Raw genomic sequence first — 20068 nt, 5'->3', positions numbered from 1 at the left:
GGTGTCAGCTGAAACTGCTTCTGCAGGGTATGTGCGTTTTGGTGGAAAAACCTATGCGATGCCTTGGCCTGCGCGAGTGTATCAGGCTGAGGCGCTACCCACGCTGGGTTAGCCAGCTTGTCAGCCCTCGCGTTACCTTCCACTATAAAGCCCAGCAAATTGGTGTGACTCCTCACATGCAGAACATAGAATGGATGAACCCGGGCCTGAATGGCACACCACAAGGTCTTCAGTAAGTGAAACAAGGCAGGATTACTGACCTCCTTCAAGACCGAGTGACCCAACCGCTGTGCGATATCAGCCACATAGGCGGAATCCGTGACCAAGTTGAAAGGCTCCTGGGAGAATCTTTCAAATGCCATGACAGCAGCCCTCAGTTTAACCAACTGGGCTGACCCATCCTCATGGCCTTCCAGAACCTGCCACTCAGATCCGTCCCTCCAGGTAACAATGGCCTTCCCAGTCCTCCCTGAACCATCAGTGAAGACAGTGGGTCCTTGCAGGGGTTCCTGGCTATTTTTGGGCCGCAAAGAGATTTTTGTGGATTTTGCCATATGCAGTAGCCTATGGCTGGGCAGATGATAAGTGATCTGCCCGGAGAAATTTTCCAGAGCACTCTGCAGGGACACACTGTTTGCAAAGCTCCAGTCAAAATCCTCCCGTTGCACCGGGAGTATGATCTTTGCGGGATCCGCACACATCAATTGCAAACACCGTTGCCGGCATTTGATTATCAAGCGAGCGATCAATTCAAACAACGCAGTTGCCGTCTTCTGCGGCTGATGGGGCAGGAAAACCCATTCCAAAATGTGCAAGGAATCAGACCAATTGTCACTCCACTGGCCAATGATACCTGTGGGATACGAATCCGGAGTGGTGACGAACACAGTGACATCAACGGAGGGATCAATGCGATAAACTTGGCAAGCCGAAACAGCTCGCTGAACCACCTCCAACGCCTTATGCGCCTCAGGGGTCAGTGTGCGAGGTGATTTTAGATCACCGTCTCCTTTCAACAAATCATACAGAGGAGACAGCTGCGCATCGGTTACTCCCAAATACGGACGCAACCAAGTGATGACACCCACCAATTTCTGAACATCATTCAGTGTCCTCACAGGATGCACAAATTGCACCTCCTGGTGACGGATCGTCCGTTCCAGAATTTTGACCCCCAAATACTTCCAAGGTGGTTGCTGTTGGACCTTCTCCGGAGCCACCTGCAGTCCCTGAGCATGCAAAGCATCAAGCAACCGAGGCTGAATCCTCAGCAGCTCGTCCTGGGTGGACGCAGCCACCAAAATGTCGTCCATATAATGATACAGACGTGCATCAGGAAACTGCCTGCGAACTCCAGACAAGGCACGGGCCACATACCACTGGCATATGGCCGGAGAATTGCGCATGCCCTGAGGCAATGTCCTCCATTGATACCTCTGTGCAGGCTCAGCCTCGTTAATTGCTGGCACTGAGAAGGCAAACTTCGGTCTGTCATCGGGATGCAAAGGAATTGTAAAGAAACAATCCTTCAGATCCACAATGAGGACCGGCCAGTCTGCAGGAAGCATGGTAGGCGATGGCATGCCCGCCTGCAATGTTCCCATGCTTTCCATCACGGCATTAACCTTTCGGAGGTCTTGCAACAACCTCCATTTCCCAGACTTCTTTTTGATGCAGAAGACAGGGGTGTTCCAGGGGCTGGTGGAAGGCTCCAGATGACCCTGGTCCAACTGCTCCTGCACCAGATTCCGAAGGGCATTCAACTTCTCTTGAGGGAGGGGCCACTGCTTTTCCCATACAGGTTTGTCAACCAGCCACCGTATAGGAGGCGTTGGACACTCTGCGCCCTTCACTGCAGTGGCCCCCATCAAAAATCCATCCCAATGCGCACCCCCCAAGCAGACAGAACATCCCTCCCCCAAAGGTTGGCAGGAGTAGAAGTAACATGAGGCCTAACCCAGGCCACCTGTCCCTCTGGGTTCGTGACCAACACAGGCCGTTGGCTCACATAACATTGCGCCGTCCCTCCCAGGCCAGCGACAGATGTCCCCACCGGATCCAAGGGCCACTCTGAGGGCCAGGTCACAAGGGAGAGAACCGTGACGTCAGCACCGCTGTCGAGAAGCCCACGAACGTGGACTTCTTGCGGCATCGCACCAGGAACAGACAGGGTGCATAGCATCTCGGGACGGTCCTTGGTCAGGACAGCAGTCCAGTCCACCTCCAGAACTTGAGGTGGCCCAGTGGAGCCAAAACCGCCAGCTCCACGCGACTGATCAGCTGACCTGCAAACAGAGGACTTGAAAGGCACAAGTTGAGCAAGCCGCGTCCCTTTCAGGATCGTGTTGGGGGGGGGTGGGTGTGGAGACCATGGCACAAATCTGCCCCGTGAAATCCGCATCGATGAGCCCCAGGTGCACAATGATGCCCTGAAGGGTGGCACTAGACCTCCCCATAAGGAGAGCACTCATGCCCCCACCCAAGGGACCAAAGACATCCAGGGGAACCTTGCATATCTGAGAAGACTCTAACACAACTGTTGCTGCGGTGCAGACATCCACTCCTGCTGATCCACGGGTGCTGGCTGCAAGACGGCAAAGGAGACCTCCATCGGCACCGGGGTCTGGAGAGAAGCTTGTGTCCGCACGCGTCCCCCCTGCACGCTCCGCTTGCCGTTTCCCGAGCCTGGCAAAGCTTGGCCATTAGCATGAACAGTCGCCTTGCACACATCAGACATATGATTTGGCCTACCACACCGACCACACAAGAACATGGGGAACTTCACCTTCTGCGCTTTCTTCCCCTGCTTCTTGCCAGCCTGTGCAATCCCCCGCTGCGGCCGCTTGCCCTGCGGCGCCGTCCAAACCGGCTGCACAGCGGCAGCCATGGCAGCCAACTTCCAATCCTGGGGGACGATGTCTGCACAGGCCTCCGCCATCTCAGAGACAGTAGGATCACCAGGCAGAGCCACTATGACTTTCCTACAAGCAGCATTGCAATTGCACTTGACAAGGTTCGTAATCGTAACGCTCCTTGCCACAGGATCAGGCACCTGCCTCTCCACGGATGCAATCAGCCTTTCCGCAAACGTCATGAAAGGCTCGTCATCCCCCTGGACAATGGTCGGGAACGGCGGCCTCGGAGCAGCCATTTCCAGGGTCTGAACAATCGCAGCCATGCCCAGCGAGTGGCACTGTTCAAGCACAAGGGGATCAAATCCAACCTGCCCTTGAACATTCTCATAAAGCCCTGTTCCCAGCAGCATGTCAGCAACAACCCCACGCCTGGGGTCCTGCGGACCCAGTGCAGCATTCCGCAACACCGCGTGGGCCGCCAACCGAGCCCACTTGGTTTCAAAGACACCATACTGCACAGGGTCAAAAAGAGAACGTGCCACATGACGGATATCGTAAGGCGTCAGCCTGTCTGAATCAACCCTCCGGAGAGTCCGCATAACCTCAGCAGACCCCAAACCATGCTGAGCAACTGCCTCACGGAGCTCCTTCTCCAGCTTATATGAAAGGGGTTCATAGGTGTTATGAGCAACACCCCTGAGCACAGGGAAAACCTGAGGATCCCCTGGCAAAGCCACCGCACCTGACGCTCCCTGGTCCTCAGGCCCAACAGGGGCAAAAGACGAAAGTCGCCTGGGAGCCAGGCCAACACCACTCGGCCCTGGGCCCCCCGCAGCACCGGCAGAGCCAAAGGAGCCCGCCCCGCGACCCTGCAGGTGCCGCGAGGAAACAGGCTCATTCATCTCGTCAGTCTTGGTTTTCGCCTCTCGCCAAAAACGTTCGGGATGCCTGGGACGCACGGTCACCTGACAGGCAGGAAGCATCCACAAATTCGACGAGGAAGTGCCGTGGCCCCAGGCACCCACCGGCCTCCCGCTGGCCATGTCAACAGGTGCGCTAAAGGTAAACACCCCAGCGCCCTGTCGTGTTACAGCTCCAGCAGGGGGCGCCCCGGCGGACGCAGGTACCGTCCTGGCCCGCAAATCCGGCGCGGGCCGGGACGAGACCGGCGCGGGGCCCCCGGCCCCCGACACAGGGGAGGGACGGGACGCCGAGAGAGACGCAGTCCGCGCAGCTGCGTCGCTGCGGGATGGCACTAGGGAGCCCGGCAAGCCCCCTATGAGGGTCCGTCCCAAATCACAAGACCGCCCAGCGGGTACCGCCCCCACCGAGCAGAGAGGGGTGGGCTGCCCGCCCACAGGAGCGGGACCGGACAGAACGCTGACTGACGCCCCGCCCCCGGCTGCGTCCACCGACTGCACACGCTCAGCGGGCTGCGCTGGCCCAGGGGCAGGTGACATCCCGCCCCCGGGTGCTTCCACCGACTGCGCATGCCCAGCAGGCTGTGCAGGACCAGGGACGGGCGAAGTCACCCCCCCCGCCGATGAGCCCGGCCCGGAGGTGGGCGACCCCGCCCCCGCCGTGGCCAGGGGGAACTTCGTGGAAACCCCGCAATTCGGACACCAGGTCGTCACCGAACCAGATTCAAGCCGAGGCGGAGGCTGGCCCTCAAGAACCGGAAAGGCACAAAGAAAAGGTGACCCGTCCCCCACCCCACCGCCCACGCCGGGCGAAGCAGGACAAGGACGGCCCGCCGAATTCACAGAGCCCGCAGAAACCCACGGGGCTCCGCCCCCCAGCACACCGTCCGGAGATGGGGAGGGGGACTCCACATCGGACAAAAACTCAAACTCCCCCTCCTCCACGTCCGAGGCAGAAGAGCTTCCCTGGGAACTCCGAGGGGTACAAGAGCCAGACCCCTCCCAAAGCTCCACACATCTCTTCCACTGCACCAGCAGCGGTCCCGCATCTAGCGTGCAATCGTCAAAAAGGGCCTCCATGAGGCAGGTCCCCACACGAGACCACTCCTCCCTGGAGAACACCCTCTCAGGACCCAAAAGAAACCCTCGCTCCCGGGCCCACAGAAACAACCTCTCAAAGTCATCCCAGGAAACAGAAATCTGTTTCCACTCCAGGACCCCCCTCCAAAGATCCAAAAGGAGGAGATCCTCCTCAAAACCCACAGCGCTCGCCATTACCCCAAGAACTGCAGGCAAAGCACCAAAGAGAGGGGGGGGGGGAAAACCTCACCGCAACCTGCTGCAATACACACGTCAGGGTCACCAAATGTCGCTATAGGACACAAAGGAACACACGCTCACACCGTTCTCAAGGTGAAAGAGGAAAAAAGGGCCGTTTATTTTCTGACTCCAACATTTATAGTTTTCCAAAAGTGACAGTGGATTGGAGGGTGACAGTGGCACCTCTCCAATGCCACTGGTTAAACCAACAGTCCATCAACTCTCTCCTCCTCCATAAAGGAATGCAAAACAATAAGTTATTTACAGAAAGTGTGTGAGAAAATTCACTACAAGAATGTCAACATCAGAAGGCTTAGAAAATCTTAAAAACTCAGGGTGACACCTGACTGCAAAGCCTAGGCTCAGGGAATCTGATTCAGTGAAGGACAGAGTTAAGGGGGGGACGGGACAGAGGGTGATAAAGAGACACAGAGAGACTGCTGTGAAAGCAGGTCAACCTCACCTAAGAATTCTTTCTGATAAAGAAGAACTAGTGGCAAATGTCACGCAAAATTTCTAAAAATGAATATGTATGAACCTATTGTGAAATTGTATGGATATGTATTTGAGAGGAGGATAAAAAGGGACCTGAAGTTCCCAGAGGTACGCATGTCTTTTAAGGAGAGTAATCTCTGCATGCATCCGGCGCTGTAATAATAAACATACCGGCTTTACAACTTACACAAAGTTGTGGAGTTTTTGGCTATCTCTGCAAAACAGACCCCTTTTGGAGGTTTCCTCGCCAAATTTGCCCTAAGCCAGCACAAACAGTCATCATGAAGATTTCACCAGTGGCATAATTTCCTGCTGGCAAATCTTGTGACAGAAGCTTGACCTTGTTCTCCATGAGACATTCTTGGGAAGAGAGACAGGAGAGGATTCCTGGAAAACTGAAACAGCTTTCCAGAAGGGAAATGAAAATGAATGAAATAATCCAAGATCTTTTCCTTCATTTCTATGGTCCCCTTTTCCATGTTGCACTACTTCTCCATCCCAGGAATCCCAGATGCACCGCACCTCTAAGATCGGTGACTCAGTGATTTTTAGACACTTGAAAATACCATGAGCCACACACAGTTTTCCTTCCCCTGGTTTTACTGGAAGGCAACACTGGAGATGTAAGTGCAGTGCTGGGGTCAGGTAGGAATCCTACAGCAAGGGAAGGTGGCCCGACAGTGTTTGACCCTCAGCCAGGACAATGCAGAGCAGCAAGCGAGGGGATTGCTGTGCCGGTGTGCAGGAGTCAGGGCTCTGCATCTGGGCTCACCGCTGCAAAGTTCCCGTGTTTGGACAGACTCAGGGGCTGTGCCCGGGGCGCGCGGGGCTCGAACGTGGGGCTCGTGGGGCGAGCGGGGAACGGACACGGGGACGAACGGCCCCGGTGCTTCAGTTGCAGCGGCGGCGGCAGCGGCAGCAGCAGCGGCGGCAGCAGCAGCAGCAAAAGCAGATATTCGAGAGAACCCTTTCTCTTTCTCTCTTTCTTTCTCTTTCTCTCCCGTTCCCGCTGTCGGGCACCCTTCTCTCGGGGTCCCTTGCCCGGCGTCCCTCTCCTCTCCCCGCCTCCCTCTCCCCTGCCGGGCCGGGCCATGCCCCCGGCCCGCCCCCGGCCCCGGGCGGGGCTGCCCCGTGCCCGGCCCCGGCTGTCCCGCCGCGCTCTCGCCTCCGCCCGGCTCTGGCCGTACTGGCGGTGGTGCTGCTGGGCCGGCATCAGTGCCTGGTGCGGGGGCGGCATCGCCGCCCTTCGGCTCCGCCTGGCCCGAGCCCGGCCCCGGACCCGACGCAGGGTCCAGTCCCGGCCCCGACCCCGGCCCCGGCCCCGGCCCCGGCTCCGGCTCCTCCCGGGGCCCGTGGAGGACACAGGCGACGCTGCCGCTCCCGCCGCCTCCGCTGCGGCTTCCCCGGCCCGAGCTCCGCCGCTCGGCAGCGCGGCCGCCGGCCCCGAGCCGTCGGGGCCGTGGGCGGGTGGGGATGCCCGGCCTGGGCCGCTCGGGGCGCGCTCGGGGGCCGTTGCTGGCCCCGGGCCGAGCGCTGACAGCCGCGTCTCGCCCGCAGGGAAGGCGCACGAGGCCCTGCAGGAGCGGTACCGAGTGGGTTCGCTGCTGGGGCGCGGCGGTTTCGGCAGCGTCTGCTCGGGGACGCGGCTCTCGGATGGCGCCCCGGTGAGCGGCGGGGCCGGCGGCGGGCGGAGTGGGAGGAGGAGGAGGAGGAGAAGGGCGGAGGATGGGGCTGGGCAGGACGGGCGGCGAGCTCAGCCCATGGCTCTCCCTCGCTCGCAGGTGGCCATCAAACGCGTGCCGCGGGATCGCATCCGGCACTGGGGCGAGCTGGTGAGTGAGCGGGGCCAGCGGCGGCAGCCGGGCCGGGCCGGGCGGCGAGGAGCCGGGGCCCGGCAGGGTGGGAGCCGCCGGGAGCCCTGCGGGGAGAGCGGGCGTGGGCTGAGCGGGGCGTGCAGAGCATTCCGGGCTGGCTGAGGGCTCCCAGAGCCCCGGCACGGCCTCAGCCCCACTGACGGCACCGCGCTCCTCCCGCAGCCCGACGGCAGCAGCGCGCCGCTGGAGATCGTGCTGCTGGCCAAGGTGTCCCGTGGCTGTGCCGCTGTCATTCAGCTCCTGGAGTGGCTCGAGCTCCCCGACAGCTTCGTGCTGGTGCTGGAGCGTCCGGAGCGGTGCCAGGAGCTCTCGGCTTTCCTGGCGGAGCGGGGGTTCCTGCCGGAGGAGGAGGCGCGGGCGCTGTTCCGCCAGGTGCTGGAGGCCGTGCGGCACTGCACCGCCTGCGGGGTCCTGCACAGGGACATCAAGCCCGAGAACATCCTGCTCGACCTGGCCAGCGGGCAGCTGAAACTCATTGACTTTGGATGTGGCACCTTCCTCCAAGACACAGCCTACACCCAGTTTGCAGGTGAGCCCTCCAGGGGATGCTCCTGGGCATCTCATGGCCCAGCCTGGGTGCAGCACCGGGGCTTCCCCCTATTGCAGCCGGGATGGGATTGATGCTGGATCCGAGTTGATTTGGGTGGGGTGTGAGGGGGGCCAGCTGCCAGCCCTGCCGACAGCCTTCAGCACCCACTGTGGCCTGGGCTGGGGCTGGAGCTGGGGCAGCCAGCCCGACACAAACCCCCATGGGGGTAGCAGAGAGGGAGGTCTGACCCCGTGCCCCGGATGGTTTGGTGTGCAGGCGAGGAAGGGCTTGGACTGCTCTGCTCCCCTTGTTTGCCTTGGCTTATTAACATTTCTGGGGGCCGTGCAGATGGGGAGGAGAGTGGGTTTTCTCCACCAGTGGGTGGGGTTTTCCTTTGTGTGTCATGGTTGGGCCTTCCCAGGGTTTCTGCTGCCCTCTTCCAGCACCAGTGGCTTCTTTTCCAGCCCCGAGTTTGTACACGAGTCCCAGGTGCTGGTGAGAGGGCAGCGCTCACCCCGTGTGGCTCTGGGGCAGCCCCCACATGGCCAGGGATGCTGGGGCCGGGCTCTGGGAGCAGCAGCATCCCCCTGCTGAGCTGTGTCTGTGTTCCACAGGAACCCTGTCCTACAGCCCACCAGAGTGGATCCAGCACCAACGCTACCACGGCGAGGCAGCGACGATCTGGTCCCTGGGCCTCCTGCTGTGCCACCTGGTCATGGGCAAGCACCCGTTCAGGAGGGGCCAGGAGATCATCCGGGGGCGGATCTTGTTCCCACGATGGCTCTCTCAAGGTGGATCCTCATCTCTGGGCACGGGGGGGATCCCAGTGCTGGGAGACAGCAGCAGGCTCGTGGGCATCCTGCTCTGGCAGCTGCTGAGGAGGCGGCACAGGTCCTGCTCTCCTGCTCTCCTCCAAACAGAGCATCCATGGGGAAGTTTAGGCCCAGCTCTGGGCACACCCAGCATGGCCTGGGCACGGGAACAGGGGGGCAACTTCTCCAGCTGACTGGTGATTTCTGGTTTCTCTCCCCAGAGTGCCAGGATATCATTAAGAGGTGTTTGTCCATGCAACCCTCAGACAGGCCGTCCTTAGAAGAGCTTTTCTGTCATCCTTGGGTGCAGGGTGTTCCTCTGCCCTAGAAGATGGGAGAGATCCATGTGCACAGTTGGATCCAGGGCCTGGCAGGTACCAGCTGCACACATCTCTTGGCACTCAGTGGCAAAGCAAACCAGGCTGGTTTTGTGCTGCCTGTAGCTCTGAGCAGGGGTCAGCAGAAGGGAACACGCAGCTCTTGGGCTGGAGCTGAGCTGGAGACCTGGTGTGGCAAGCACTGGTGGCCACCATCCCCCCTGGTTTGGTTTGTCTGGTTCATGGATGGCTGGGGCCCTGGGCAGAGCCCTGACAGCCTGGTCTGGCCCCAGGGAAGGAGAAGGAGCCCCTGGAGAAGCTGTACCAGGTAGGGCTGCTGCTGGAGACACCAAGGACAACCTCAAGGGTGACAATCTCTTCCTCGGCCTGGCCAGCTGAAGATGATGGACTTGGATTCTGGCACCTTCTTCAAAGCCAGGCTCCAGGCCCAATTTGCAGGTGAGTCCACAGGCAGGGGGATGCTCCCAGATCTGGTCCTGGCACGGCCTGGCCGGGCACCAAAGGTTCCCCCTTTGCTGGGGCAGATGCAATGAATTCTTCAGTCGCTGCCCAGCTGCTTTTTGGCTCTGGGCAGCTGCTGAGGGCTGGATGTGCTGTGGCTGGCTGCAGGCTGGGCACATGTCCTGCCCTCCTGCTCTGCTGCCAAAGGCAGCAGGGATAGGCAGCTCTGGGCACAGCTCTGGGCACAGCCAGCATGGCCTGGGCCCCACAGGCCTTGGCACAAGGGCCCAGGAGCCCTCAGCTGACGGGCGGTTTCTGCTTTCTCTCCTTGCAGCCGGGCTCTGCGGCTGCTGAGGCTGCTCTGGGCTCTGCCAGGGCTCTGCTGGGCTCAGCCCTGGGCCCAGCTGGGCTGGCTCTGCCCTCACATTGCTCTGACAGCTCTGCATCAGACGAGCCCCTTGCGAGCACAGCGCCTGAGCTTTCTGCTTTGGCAGGTGAGTGAGACTCTGCTGCAGGCCCAGAGATTGCAGCTGGGGACACACATCCAATTGGCAAGGACCCAAACTCTCCACAGTCCCAGCTGAACGCCTGCATCTGTACAGGCTGTTTTGTCTGTCCCATTCTTCCTTCTTGATTGGCTGGAATTGTGCAGTTGCACTTTCTTCCTCCTCTAGCAGTGCCACGAGTGGGCCAAAGCTGGCGAGTGGGCCGTGCTCCTGAGGCAGTGCAGTCTGGAGCTGGTGGATGGAGAATTGCCCTTCTGCACTGCCAAACCAGAGCAAAAAGCCCTAAGTGGGACTTTGTGTCTTTAAGAAACCCCTGACAGTTTCAACAGGAATGTGCAGCTCATTAACTGAGGGTGAGAAGGAAGGGCATCTTCTAAAGGATTTGGGGCTTGACAGAGTTTCCATTCCCAGTTCTGCTTGGAGGTGGCAGGGCACAAAGCAATTTCCCATTGCTTCACCCACAAATTAACAATGTTGGAAACAACCTCAAAAACTTTTCAAAAAAGGGTGCTGAGGTCAGTAAGATGGATCCATGCCATCAGCACATTTACAATGTAAATAACTGAGTTCTCTTTTTAAAAAGATCATTTACCTCTTAATGCAAAGAATGTAACTTTGCATTTATGTTTTGTTTTTTTCACTAACATTATGTTATGTTTTTTCACTAACACTTGGATTTTATTCTTATCTTTTACAATTTACCTATTTTTTTCCCTTTTTCTTTTTTTTTTTCTTTTAAATAGAAAACATGTCCTATCGAAGGAATGTCCTTTGCTCCTGGTTCCCGTGTGGAGCAGCTCCCTTCCTGCTGGCTGAGCTGCTCAGGCAGAGCCCGGCAGCTCCTGGCCCTGCAGGGCTGAGGCTTTTCCCTGTTGCTGGGCACAGACTGATGGAGCAGCACTGCTGAACACGGGCACACAGAGGGACCAGGAGCAGCTGCCTTTGCCCACCTGAGGCTCCAGGGCCCAAACTCTGAGCAGCCAGGGCTGGAAGAGACTGGCAGGATGTGATCCCTGACTCTGGGCCAGGGCTGCACAAATGACCCCACAGCAGCAGCAGCAGCAGCAGCAGCAGCAGCAGCAGATGGAGCTGACTTTCAGCACAGCCCCTGCCCTGTTCCCTCCCGTGTGCAGCGGTGTCACAGCAGCCTGAGGCACCTGGGAGCCCCCAGTGCCAGCAGGGACTTGAGATGGCAGCCCTGGGCTCCTGGAGGCTGTGCAAGGAACGGAGCTGGGCACTCCCTGTCCATGGGGAGCTTGCAGATGGAAAAGGCTGCTGTGCCCAGGCAGCTCCAAGGGCACAGAAAGGAGGCTCTGGAGCACTGGATCTGTGCCAGTGCCACAGTCCTGGGCAGCAGCCAGCCAGCCCTGGGGGAACAGAGGGCACAGCACGAGGGACAGAAGCAGGCAAGGGCAGAGACTGGAGAGAGCCAGAGCCAGGAGCAGGAACAGCTGCTCCATTGCACTCTTGGAGAAAGCTCTTGGCTGGTTCCAAGCACTGAAAGGCGTGAAGGGCAGAGAGGAGGCCACAGCAAACAATGCTCCTGTTTGCACAGCCTCCCCTCTCCATGTCCCAGAAGGAATTGCATGGACTGTGCTCTTCTCCCCGAGTCGTCTCGTTCAGCATGAGCAGCTCAGCACCAGGAGCTGAAGGAGCTGAAGCCTCAGGCCACAGGAGCTGGGCAAGAGGAGACTTTCTGAGCAAATGAATGCTGCTAACATGGACCCAGCTGAACGCAGTGGATAGAATCATGGAATCACAGAATCCTTTCTCTTGGAAAAGCCCTCTGAGCTCACCCAGTTCAGCCGCTCAGCCAGCAGTGCCAAGCCCAGCACTAAACCACGTCCCTGAAGTGCCAAGGCCTGGACAGCAGCCCTGAGTGAGGCCTGAACAGCAGGCCCTGAGCCCAAGGTGGCCTCTGGATGCACCTTCCAAGCAAAGGTTATCTTTGTATCTGCTCCCTGATGAAATGTGCATGGTCATTAGCACTGTGATAGATGTAGCCACTCATTAGTGAAACATGTATTGACCTTTGTGTATTTAGAAGCCAGACAAGGCCATGAAATCTGACATCTGGCCTTGTTTGGGGCTGAATGGTCAAAGTCACCTCCCTTAGTCCCTCCTGGGGCCCTGGCCAGGCTTTGGGAGGGACCCAAGAGGAGGATGAAACCAGATGTTGGCACACTAGCAGTGCTGTCAGTTTGTCCATTCAGCACTGTCAGAGCTGGGCCCTCTCCCAGCGGGGTTGGAGCCTCACCTGTGGCTGGAGGCACCTGCAGGAATTGCCAGTGCCCAGGAGTGGCTCTGCAGCCCTTGGCTGTGACAGCTTCCCCAGCTGCTGTGTGGACCTGGGGGATGGTAAAGGCTGAGGGTAACTGGGGCTGGATCTTTCTCAATCACTGCAGGCAATCTTTGGTGGGGATGGTTGGGTGCATTGCTGAGCTGCTCCTGTTGTGATTCTTTGCTGCTTTGAGCTGCAGGAAATGACACTGATTCCTTCAGTTGGTGTCTGTGTCTTTGGTGCTGACCCTGCCCACTGGTAAAACAAAACTGGCCCAGTCTGGCCAGATCCCAACAAAATGTCACTTGTTCAGTGTAACTGTGAGGAATCAGTGCCATCAGAAATTCCCAGATGGGAAGCCCTTCCCTGGAGTTCCCTGGCTCTGGAGTGGGCTGAGGTCGCAGCCCCGTGGGAGCAGTGGGGCAGTCGGGTAAAAGAGGCTGAACCCCTGGATGGCTTAAAATGCATCCAAAAATTGCACATGGAAAAGGAAAGAACTTCTGGGTGTGGGAAGACGAGGGTGAATTTTGTTAACAACACATTGGAAACAGCACCAACAGAAGGAAAAACTGTTGTTGTAACACTCCCACATGGAGTGACAGAAGGTTTTAATCTTGAGCTCAGGTTCATTTGGACAAGTGAATTATTATTATTATTATTATTATTATTATTATTATTATTGTTGTTGTTGTTGTTGTTGTTGTTGTTGTTGTTGTTGTTGTTGTTGTAATACTTATATGTAATATAACACAATAATTTATATTTTTATCTATGTATTTAAAAATTGATAATGTGAAATAATGCTGACAATACTAATTTGTCAGCTTTGTCTGCTCACTCTGACACTAAATACTCTACAGAAAAGGACTGGCCAGGACCCAAATGTCAGTGGTAAACTTTGTGAATTGTATACAAGGAATAAATGAGGAAGGGATGAAATTGGCTGTTTTTACAGGATTTGCTGATACTGTGATGCAGAGTGCTTTTTCTATTACTGTGAGAAATTCAGTGATTAAGACTGCTGGGTTTTTCATATCCCAGACAATCCACAAGCTGCAGGATTGGTTGAATGGGTGAAGGGGTTGTTAAAAGAGCAGCTGAAAAAATGAGGAGATGGGAACCTTTGCCCATGGAGAACCCATCTCCCAGATGTGCTCCATGCCCTTAACAATGGCCCAGTGGGGAAATGGAAACCCCTGGCTGTGCATGGCTGCACCCAATTTACATTAATGAACTAAATCAATTATTAGAAGAAGTAAGAAGTGATGCTGTTAAAATATCCAACAGCACATCCTGCGAGCTCCAACAATCACAAATGGGGCTCTGCAGAACTGCACGGCCTTGGATTATCTGCTTGCTGGCCAGGGAGGATCCTGGGCTATTCCAGGACAGGAATGTTGCAGGAATGTCTATCAGTGCTGCGTTTGAGGTCCAACAATCAGGAATCACCTCAAGAGAAAGATCAGTAGAAGAGAGGCAGAAAGAAGAAAATTCCTCATAGTGGGATTGGCTCCCAAATTGGAGGCTGCTGTGAAATGCATTCGTGGCAGTCACTGCAATCATTGCATTGTGAGCACTTGGTGTGTTATGATTCCATGTTGGAGTTATTATGACACCTTGTGCTGGAAATGGAGCACTGGGACATGTCTAAAAAGAGACACAGTCTCAAGGAAAGAACGGGCATTTGATAAAGAACAGAGAATAGCAACTAATTAGGCATGTTTTAAAAGGAATTAAAATTATAGCTCTGAGTAATGAACTTGAGCAGCACTTAATTGAAGAACAAGAGCTGATGCCTTTGTGCCTAATACCTAAATTTAAACTGTGTTATTGCAATTGTTCTGAAGGTTGCAGTTCATCTGTAGGTCAAAGCACTGAGTGAAGCACTGAGGCCTCACCAGGCCCTGACTGAGGCCTGAACAACAGGCCCTGAGGCAAACTGAGCTCCAGATGAACCTCTCAACCAAAGGTAATATTTGTATCCACTCATCAATGAATCATTATTAGCAATATGATCTCTGTATGTGTTCATTGGTGAAATATGGATTTACGTTCCTGTATTTAGAAAGCAGGCCAGATCCCATCTGGCTTTGTTTGAGGCTGTGGGATCAAAGTCACCTCCCTTGGTTCCTCCTTGAGCCCTGGCCAGGCTTTGGGAGAAGCCAATCAGGAGAATGAAACCAGATGTTCCCACACCAGCAGTGGTGTCAGCTTGTTTGTTTAACAGTGTAAAAGCTGGGCCCTCTCACAGTGAGGTTGGAGCCTCATTGTCTGCAAAGGTGGGTGCACCTGCAGGAATTCCCAGGGTCCAGGAGTGGCTCTCCAGTCCTTGGCTGTGAAAGGGTTAAAAGCACTGTGCCCAGGCATACCTGGGCAAGAATAAGAGACACTGCACCCAATATGGAAGCTTGCAAAGATTCAGCCACAAGCTCAAGACACAGGATGAATGTTGGCAAGAAACAGGGAACAAAATTGGCAGAAATGAAAGGCAGAGCTTGCTAAAACCAGTGAGGAAATTGCTGAAACAGCCAACAAGAGACTGTGCATGCCTAGAGGAGAAAGGTGCAAAGGGCACGGCGATGAAGACGTCCAGCCTTCATCAGGAGACCCCCGAGGAAGACGCGGAGCCTTCCTCAGTGCCAGCACCAGTGCGCGCTGCGCCTGCGCCTGGCGCATGCTAATGATGGTAACGAGTGCTGAGAGATCGTTTGCATAACCACACCTTTTCTAAGGAAAACCATGGATGTGCATAGAGTATAACCATCCATTGTAATCTCTGTGTGCTGTGTGCTGTCAGGAGGAGATATCCCCGCACACCCGGCGCTGAATAAAGCAAATCCCCCTCCCTGGGCTTTGTCTGGGAAGTGTCTCTGGGCCCCGTTTGGGGCCATCCACGTCCATGGGGTTCTGTCAAGTCCCAGAGGAACCTTGGTGCCACGTTGTTCCCCAGCCTCACAGTGCTCTCCTGCTGCCATGAGGTCCCTCCCTCTGTGACACCCTGCAGCCCTGGCTCCATCAGGGTCTCTGGGGTTCCTTGGTGCACGCCTTTCTCACATCTGAGCCTTGCTCCCATGGGTTCCATGGACTGACAGTGGCCCTCTGCATTCCATGGGGCCCAGCTAGATCACAGCAGAGCCTGGCTTTCATCAGGTTCTGATACCTGTTCTGCCAGCTGACAGGGCTGATTTAAAGAACACAGAAACCAATGGGAAGAATGGTCTTATTTTACTGTGAGTGTTAAGGCAACACAAAATTATACATTCAATACAACTGCATGCTTGGCTTTAGCAACAAGCAAAAAGAAGCAAGGTAATGCACCTAATCATTATTACAGGAGAGAAAGGATAGGGACTGAGAAAGACACATCCCCAATTGCCTAAACACTTTACCATCACCCAGAGTCTGCAGTCGCTGGGGAGCCCCATTTCACAGTGAGGACCTGGAGAACTCTTGCAAGCACTTGGGAAAATCCCACGTGGTGCATCCACCCGTAGGTGAGGTCTCCCCATTTGCTCCAAAAGTGGGTCCAGGTTTTTAGGCCCAAATCAGCAAGTCAAAGGAACTGGATTATATTTTTAGCCCATGAACTCCTGGGTCTCCTGGCACTTTTGCTGACCAGGAAGACCCAGGGCTTCGCCAGAGCCGAGTCCCTGGCTTGGAGGGTTTCCCCTAAAATATCCTACAAGCCTCTATTCATGTCAGTTGGGAAAATTTCTCAGAGTGATACATTTCTTGCAGGTAACTACACAAGATTATGTGAAAGTCTCCAAAGCAGCTGGCTTGGTGTTAAACAGCTGCAGAAGCACCTTGGTCATCTATTTTTAGCTAACTAAAACTGATGGTGTTAGTCACATAATGCCCAGGGTTTGTCCTGTAAGCCAGCTCTGGCTGAGGGCTGCCCCTCAGGCCTGAGCACATCAGCAGCTGAAGTGACCATGACTGGGAATGGCAAAAACACCCCCTGGGACTGGCCCAGAGGCCCTGGGACTCCCTGGCATGGATCACCTCAGGAGACAGGATTTCAGGGAGCCCAAAGGACTTTGGGGAGAGCTGCTGTGGACACAGAGGGAATGGCACAGCTGGATCCCTTGCCTGGGCTCCCAGAGGACCCTTCTGCTGTGGGGCTGCTGAGGGTGGAGGAGCAGCAGGTACCCATGGCCACCCCAAAGCAGGGCCCCGTTGGCAACACGGCCCCGACCGGGGCTGCGGGACCCCATCCCTGGGATGAGTCAGGAGCTGCAGAGCTGGGAGTGCTCAGCCAGAGCCGCGGAGCCTTCAGCAGCCCCACACGGCCAGAGCGTGAGCCCAGTGGGGAGTGGGCACTGACAGGGACTGTGGGGCCTGAACCAAGGCCCAGCCCCACTGACAGCGGCTGTGCCGGACACGCTGCAGCTCCAGGAGCAGCTGGAGCCCCAGGCAGCCAAGGGGTGCCACCATGGATGTTCCTTTCTTCCCCCTCAGAAAGGACACTGGGAAGCTGGGGAAGTGTCAGTGAAAGGAGTAGGGATGGTGGGAGCTGTGGAACAGCACTGACACGAGAAACCCAAACTCTCCTGAGAAAGGAGGGCAGAAATCCCTGGTGTCCAGCATCCTGCCAGAGAAACCCATTCCCAGAATTACCAACATAAAGCCATCCTCCAATTCTCTGGATTGTGATGCTCCTGACCCACCAACACCTTCCCCCCAGAGTGAAGCTCTGAAGTGGGATTGATGGAGGAAAGCTGAGCTCTGAGCCAGGCCAGGGGCAGTGCCAGGAGCATCCCCTGGCACTGTTTGACAGCGGCTCTGCAGGAGCTGGGGATGCAAACAGGACAAACCTGAGCATCTCCCACCATCAGATACCTCAGAGCTCACACAGCAACACGGCCGTGGCTCTCCCAAACTGGATTTAGGAATGGCACACCTACTGCAGCCATTGGATCCAGATCAGCCCAGATCCCTTTGGGACTGTTATAAATGAGAAACTTGACTGGGCCAATATTCAAGCACAAACCGGTGCCAGCAGTGAGCGGGGCCCGTTGTTTCAGGACTGGTTCCTATGGGAAACATCCCGCTTCCCATGGCAGACATCCCGCTCCAGTCAGGCCAGCACCCCTGGGTTAGAATTTGAAGGGTCTCAGTCTCAGTCCTCGGGGAGGGCTTCAAGCTCCGTCCTTGACAGCACTTGTGAGGCATGTTATGAATAAGAAGCTTGACTAGGCCAATATTCAAGCAGCAATCAATTTATTAACTAATATGGTAAAGTATGAGCAATACAGCGCTGGGTACAGTGGGGGAAGTTTTCCCTCCAACTGCACCCCGATAATTGAGGGTTACAGGTATTTATAGGGGTACTCATCAGTTTTTTTCAACAGTTACTATTTCCAATTTTTACTCATCAGCAATTTTTATTTCAAATTATTACATCACAATTCTATACACAATTGTGATTTTAATTTCTCAGGATGTATTTTCAAAGGAGTATCCCCAGATGGTGATGGTCCAGTTTCCAAAAGAAGAAAGACGAATCCCATCTGGTGGAGTCCAGCTCCCCAGATGTGTCCACCTTTTAATTGCAGAGACTATAAATCTCATAACAGTGATGTCCAGCTTCCCTTTGGTCAAAATCATAAATCCTTGAGGTGATGTTCATCTTCCTTTCTCAAACTGTTTTTCTCTGCTTCAATAAGGCGTGAGATAAGCATATTTCCTATATATATGTTCCAAAGCTATAGTTTCAAGGATACAAGTAATATTCTAAAATTATACTTCAAAAGGTTATTATTGCAGAGCTCTTTTATGGATTAAATAGAAGCAAAAAGCAACATCCTTAACACCTTCATTCCAATGCTCTTAAATCAACCAGGGTGAATTGCAAACAAAAGATAGGTTCAAAGGCCTTTTTCCATGCTTTGTTTTCCTCAGTTATTATTCGAATTCGCAACTATCCCATTGTCAATGTCCACACATTTCGCATTCGCAAGTACACACTTCGCCTGTTTGTACCTGACACGAAACACAGCTTTGCATCTCACAGGCACATAAGGGATCTTTGGACCATCCTTTTAAGACTGACATCCCAAAACGTAAAAATAATTATGCATTTCCTCTTAAAAATAAAATTTACTGAATTAATAACATTAAAATTATTTTTCTTATTTATAAAATTATGCCATATTTGTATTACCAAATTTGAATATTTATATTAAAAATTCCATACCTTTTTAGCAAGCAAAAAATTTATTGGTCATTGGTTCTAAGGAACACAATTCCCTTCATTAATTCATTGACCAGTGTGGCTATTGATTTCTCCTTCTTTATGCTAATTAGTCCCATTTTAAATCCTTTTTGTCATCTTTTTTATCATTTTCACAGACAGGGTAAAAGGGGCCACTTTGGGGTCCAGGGAGAACTTTCTGGGGCACATTTGGGGCAGTTCTGGGTCTAGGGAGGGAATTCAGAGAGAACTTGAGGGTCTGGAGGACACTTGGGGGAGCTGGGTGGGCACTTGGAGGGGCACTCAGGGATTCCGAGGGACAGTTCGGGGTCCGGGGCAGCACTTGGGGGGCTCTGATGGGGCTCTCTGGGGCGCGGGGTGTGATGGGAGTTGTAGGCACGGGTCTAATACAGTTTAACGGGGCCGGGGAGTATCACGGGAGATCGAGGCGCAACTGCAAAGGCTCTCGGTGGAAGCGCGGGGCATGACGGGAGATGAAGTCCCGGCTGGAAAAGCTCTGGACGTGCGCCGCGGAGCATGATGGGAGCCGTAGTCCCGGAAGTGGCTCGAACGCTTTGTTTAGGGGTCCGGGAAGGCACTTGGGGGACACTTTTGCGTCCGAGCCGCGACTTGAGATCCTCGTGGTAACGTAAACGGTTCAGGAGAACTTGCGGGGATCTCAGGGAGCTCTACTCAGGCTCTTTAGGGCGTGGGGCACAGCAGGAGTTTTCGGCGCTGGACTGTGTTATGAGGGGTCTGGGGCCGCGGGGGATGAGAGGAGATGAATTCCCAGAAGTGGCTGTACCGGGCATCTGTGGGCTTGGGAGCACTGAGGGGTCCGGGGACGCTTCTGGGGGGTGCCGAATGGGCGCTGAAGGGGGACTGAGGGATCCTGGGGGGTCTGAGGGACACTTAAGGCACAGAGGGGTTGCGGATACCGGGGGTTCTTTGGAGCGCGGGGCATGACGGGCGTTGTAGTCCCCGCTCCAATGGGGCTCAATCGGCCCGCGGGGCATGACGGGAGTGTAGGCAAAAAGGAAAGATGGCGCCTAGCTGAGGACCGCCTTCAAGGCCCCTTTCCAGGCGCTGATTGGCTGCGGGTGGTGATGGACGGAAGCCTCGGCAAATGGGATGCGGTGGAGGCGGGAACAGCCCATTCAACCTCTCCCGGTACAGCGCAGTTCATCGCCAGTACTACCCCAGTACAGCCCCAGTGCCCCTCCAATCCCTCCCAGGACAGCCCAGTAAAACCCCAGTTCCTCCCCAGTCCCTCCCAGTACACCTGAGTGTACATTGCCTGTCCCTTCCAGTTCCCACCCAATGTCATCCACAGGATGCCCCAGTGTCTCCCAGTCTTCCCCCAATGTTCCCAGCATCCCCAGTATGTCCCAGTCCTCCCCAGTGTCACTCCCAGTATGTCCCAGTGTCTCCCACAGCGTTCCCAGTGTTCCCCAGTATGTCCCAGTCCCCCCCAGTGTTTCCAAGGACAGTTTAATTTCTC

At 55.3% G+C, this 20068-nt stretch overlaps 1 protein-coding gene across 1 annotated transcript; it reads left to right on the top strand.

The window, feature by feature from the left end:
* Positions 1-3896: 3896 nt before the first annotated feature.
* LOC143692482 (uncharacterized) lies at positions 3897-9133 on the top strand. The gene is made up of 6 exons (XM_077172714.1): positions 3897-4757; positions 6664-7254; positions 7372-7422; positions 7627-7993; positions 8608-8784; positions 9027-9133. Exons 1-6 carry the CDS (start codon positions 3897-3899, stop codon positions 9131-9133), a joined length of 2154 nt encoding a protein of 717 aa, XP_077028829.1.
* The last annotated feature ends 10935 nt before the right edge of the window (positions 9134-20068 follow it).

The sequence above is a fragment of the Agelaius phoeniceus genome, assembly GCF_051311805.1.
Source record: "Agelaius phoeniceus isolate bAgePho1 chromosome W unlocalized genomic scaffold, bAgePho1.hap1 SUPER_W_unloc_1, whole genome shotgun sequence".
Taxonomy (NCBI): Eukaryota; Metazoa; Chordata; class Aves; order Passeriformes; family Icteridae; genus Agelaius; species Agelaius phoeniceus.
This window is presented reverse-complemented; position numbering and strand designations above follow the sequence as displayed.

Coding starts and splice junctions, on each gene's coding strand:
- LOC143692482 (XM_077172714.1), top strand. CDS start 3,897: ATGTCAACAGGTGCGCTAAAGGTAAACACCCCAGCGCCCTGTCGTGTT. Junction 7,255..7,371: donor GGCTCTCGGATGGCGCCCCG/GTGAGCGGCGGG, acceptor CCTCGCTCGCAG/GTGGCCATCAAACGCGTGCC. Junction 8,785..9,026: donor CCCACGATGGCTCTCTCAAG/GTGGATCCTCAT, acceptor TTCTCTCCCCAG/AGTGCCAGGATATCATTAAG.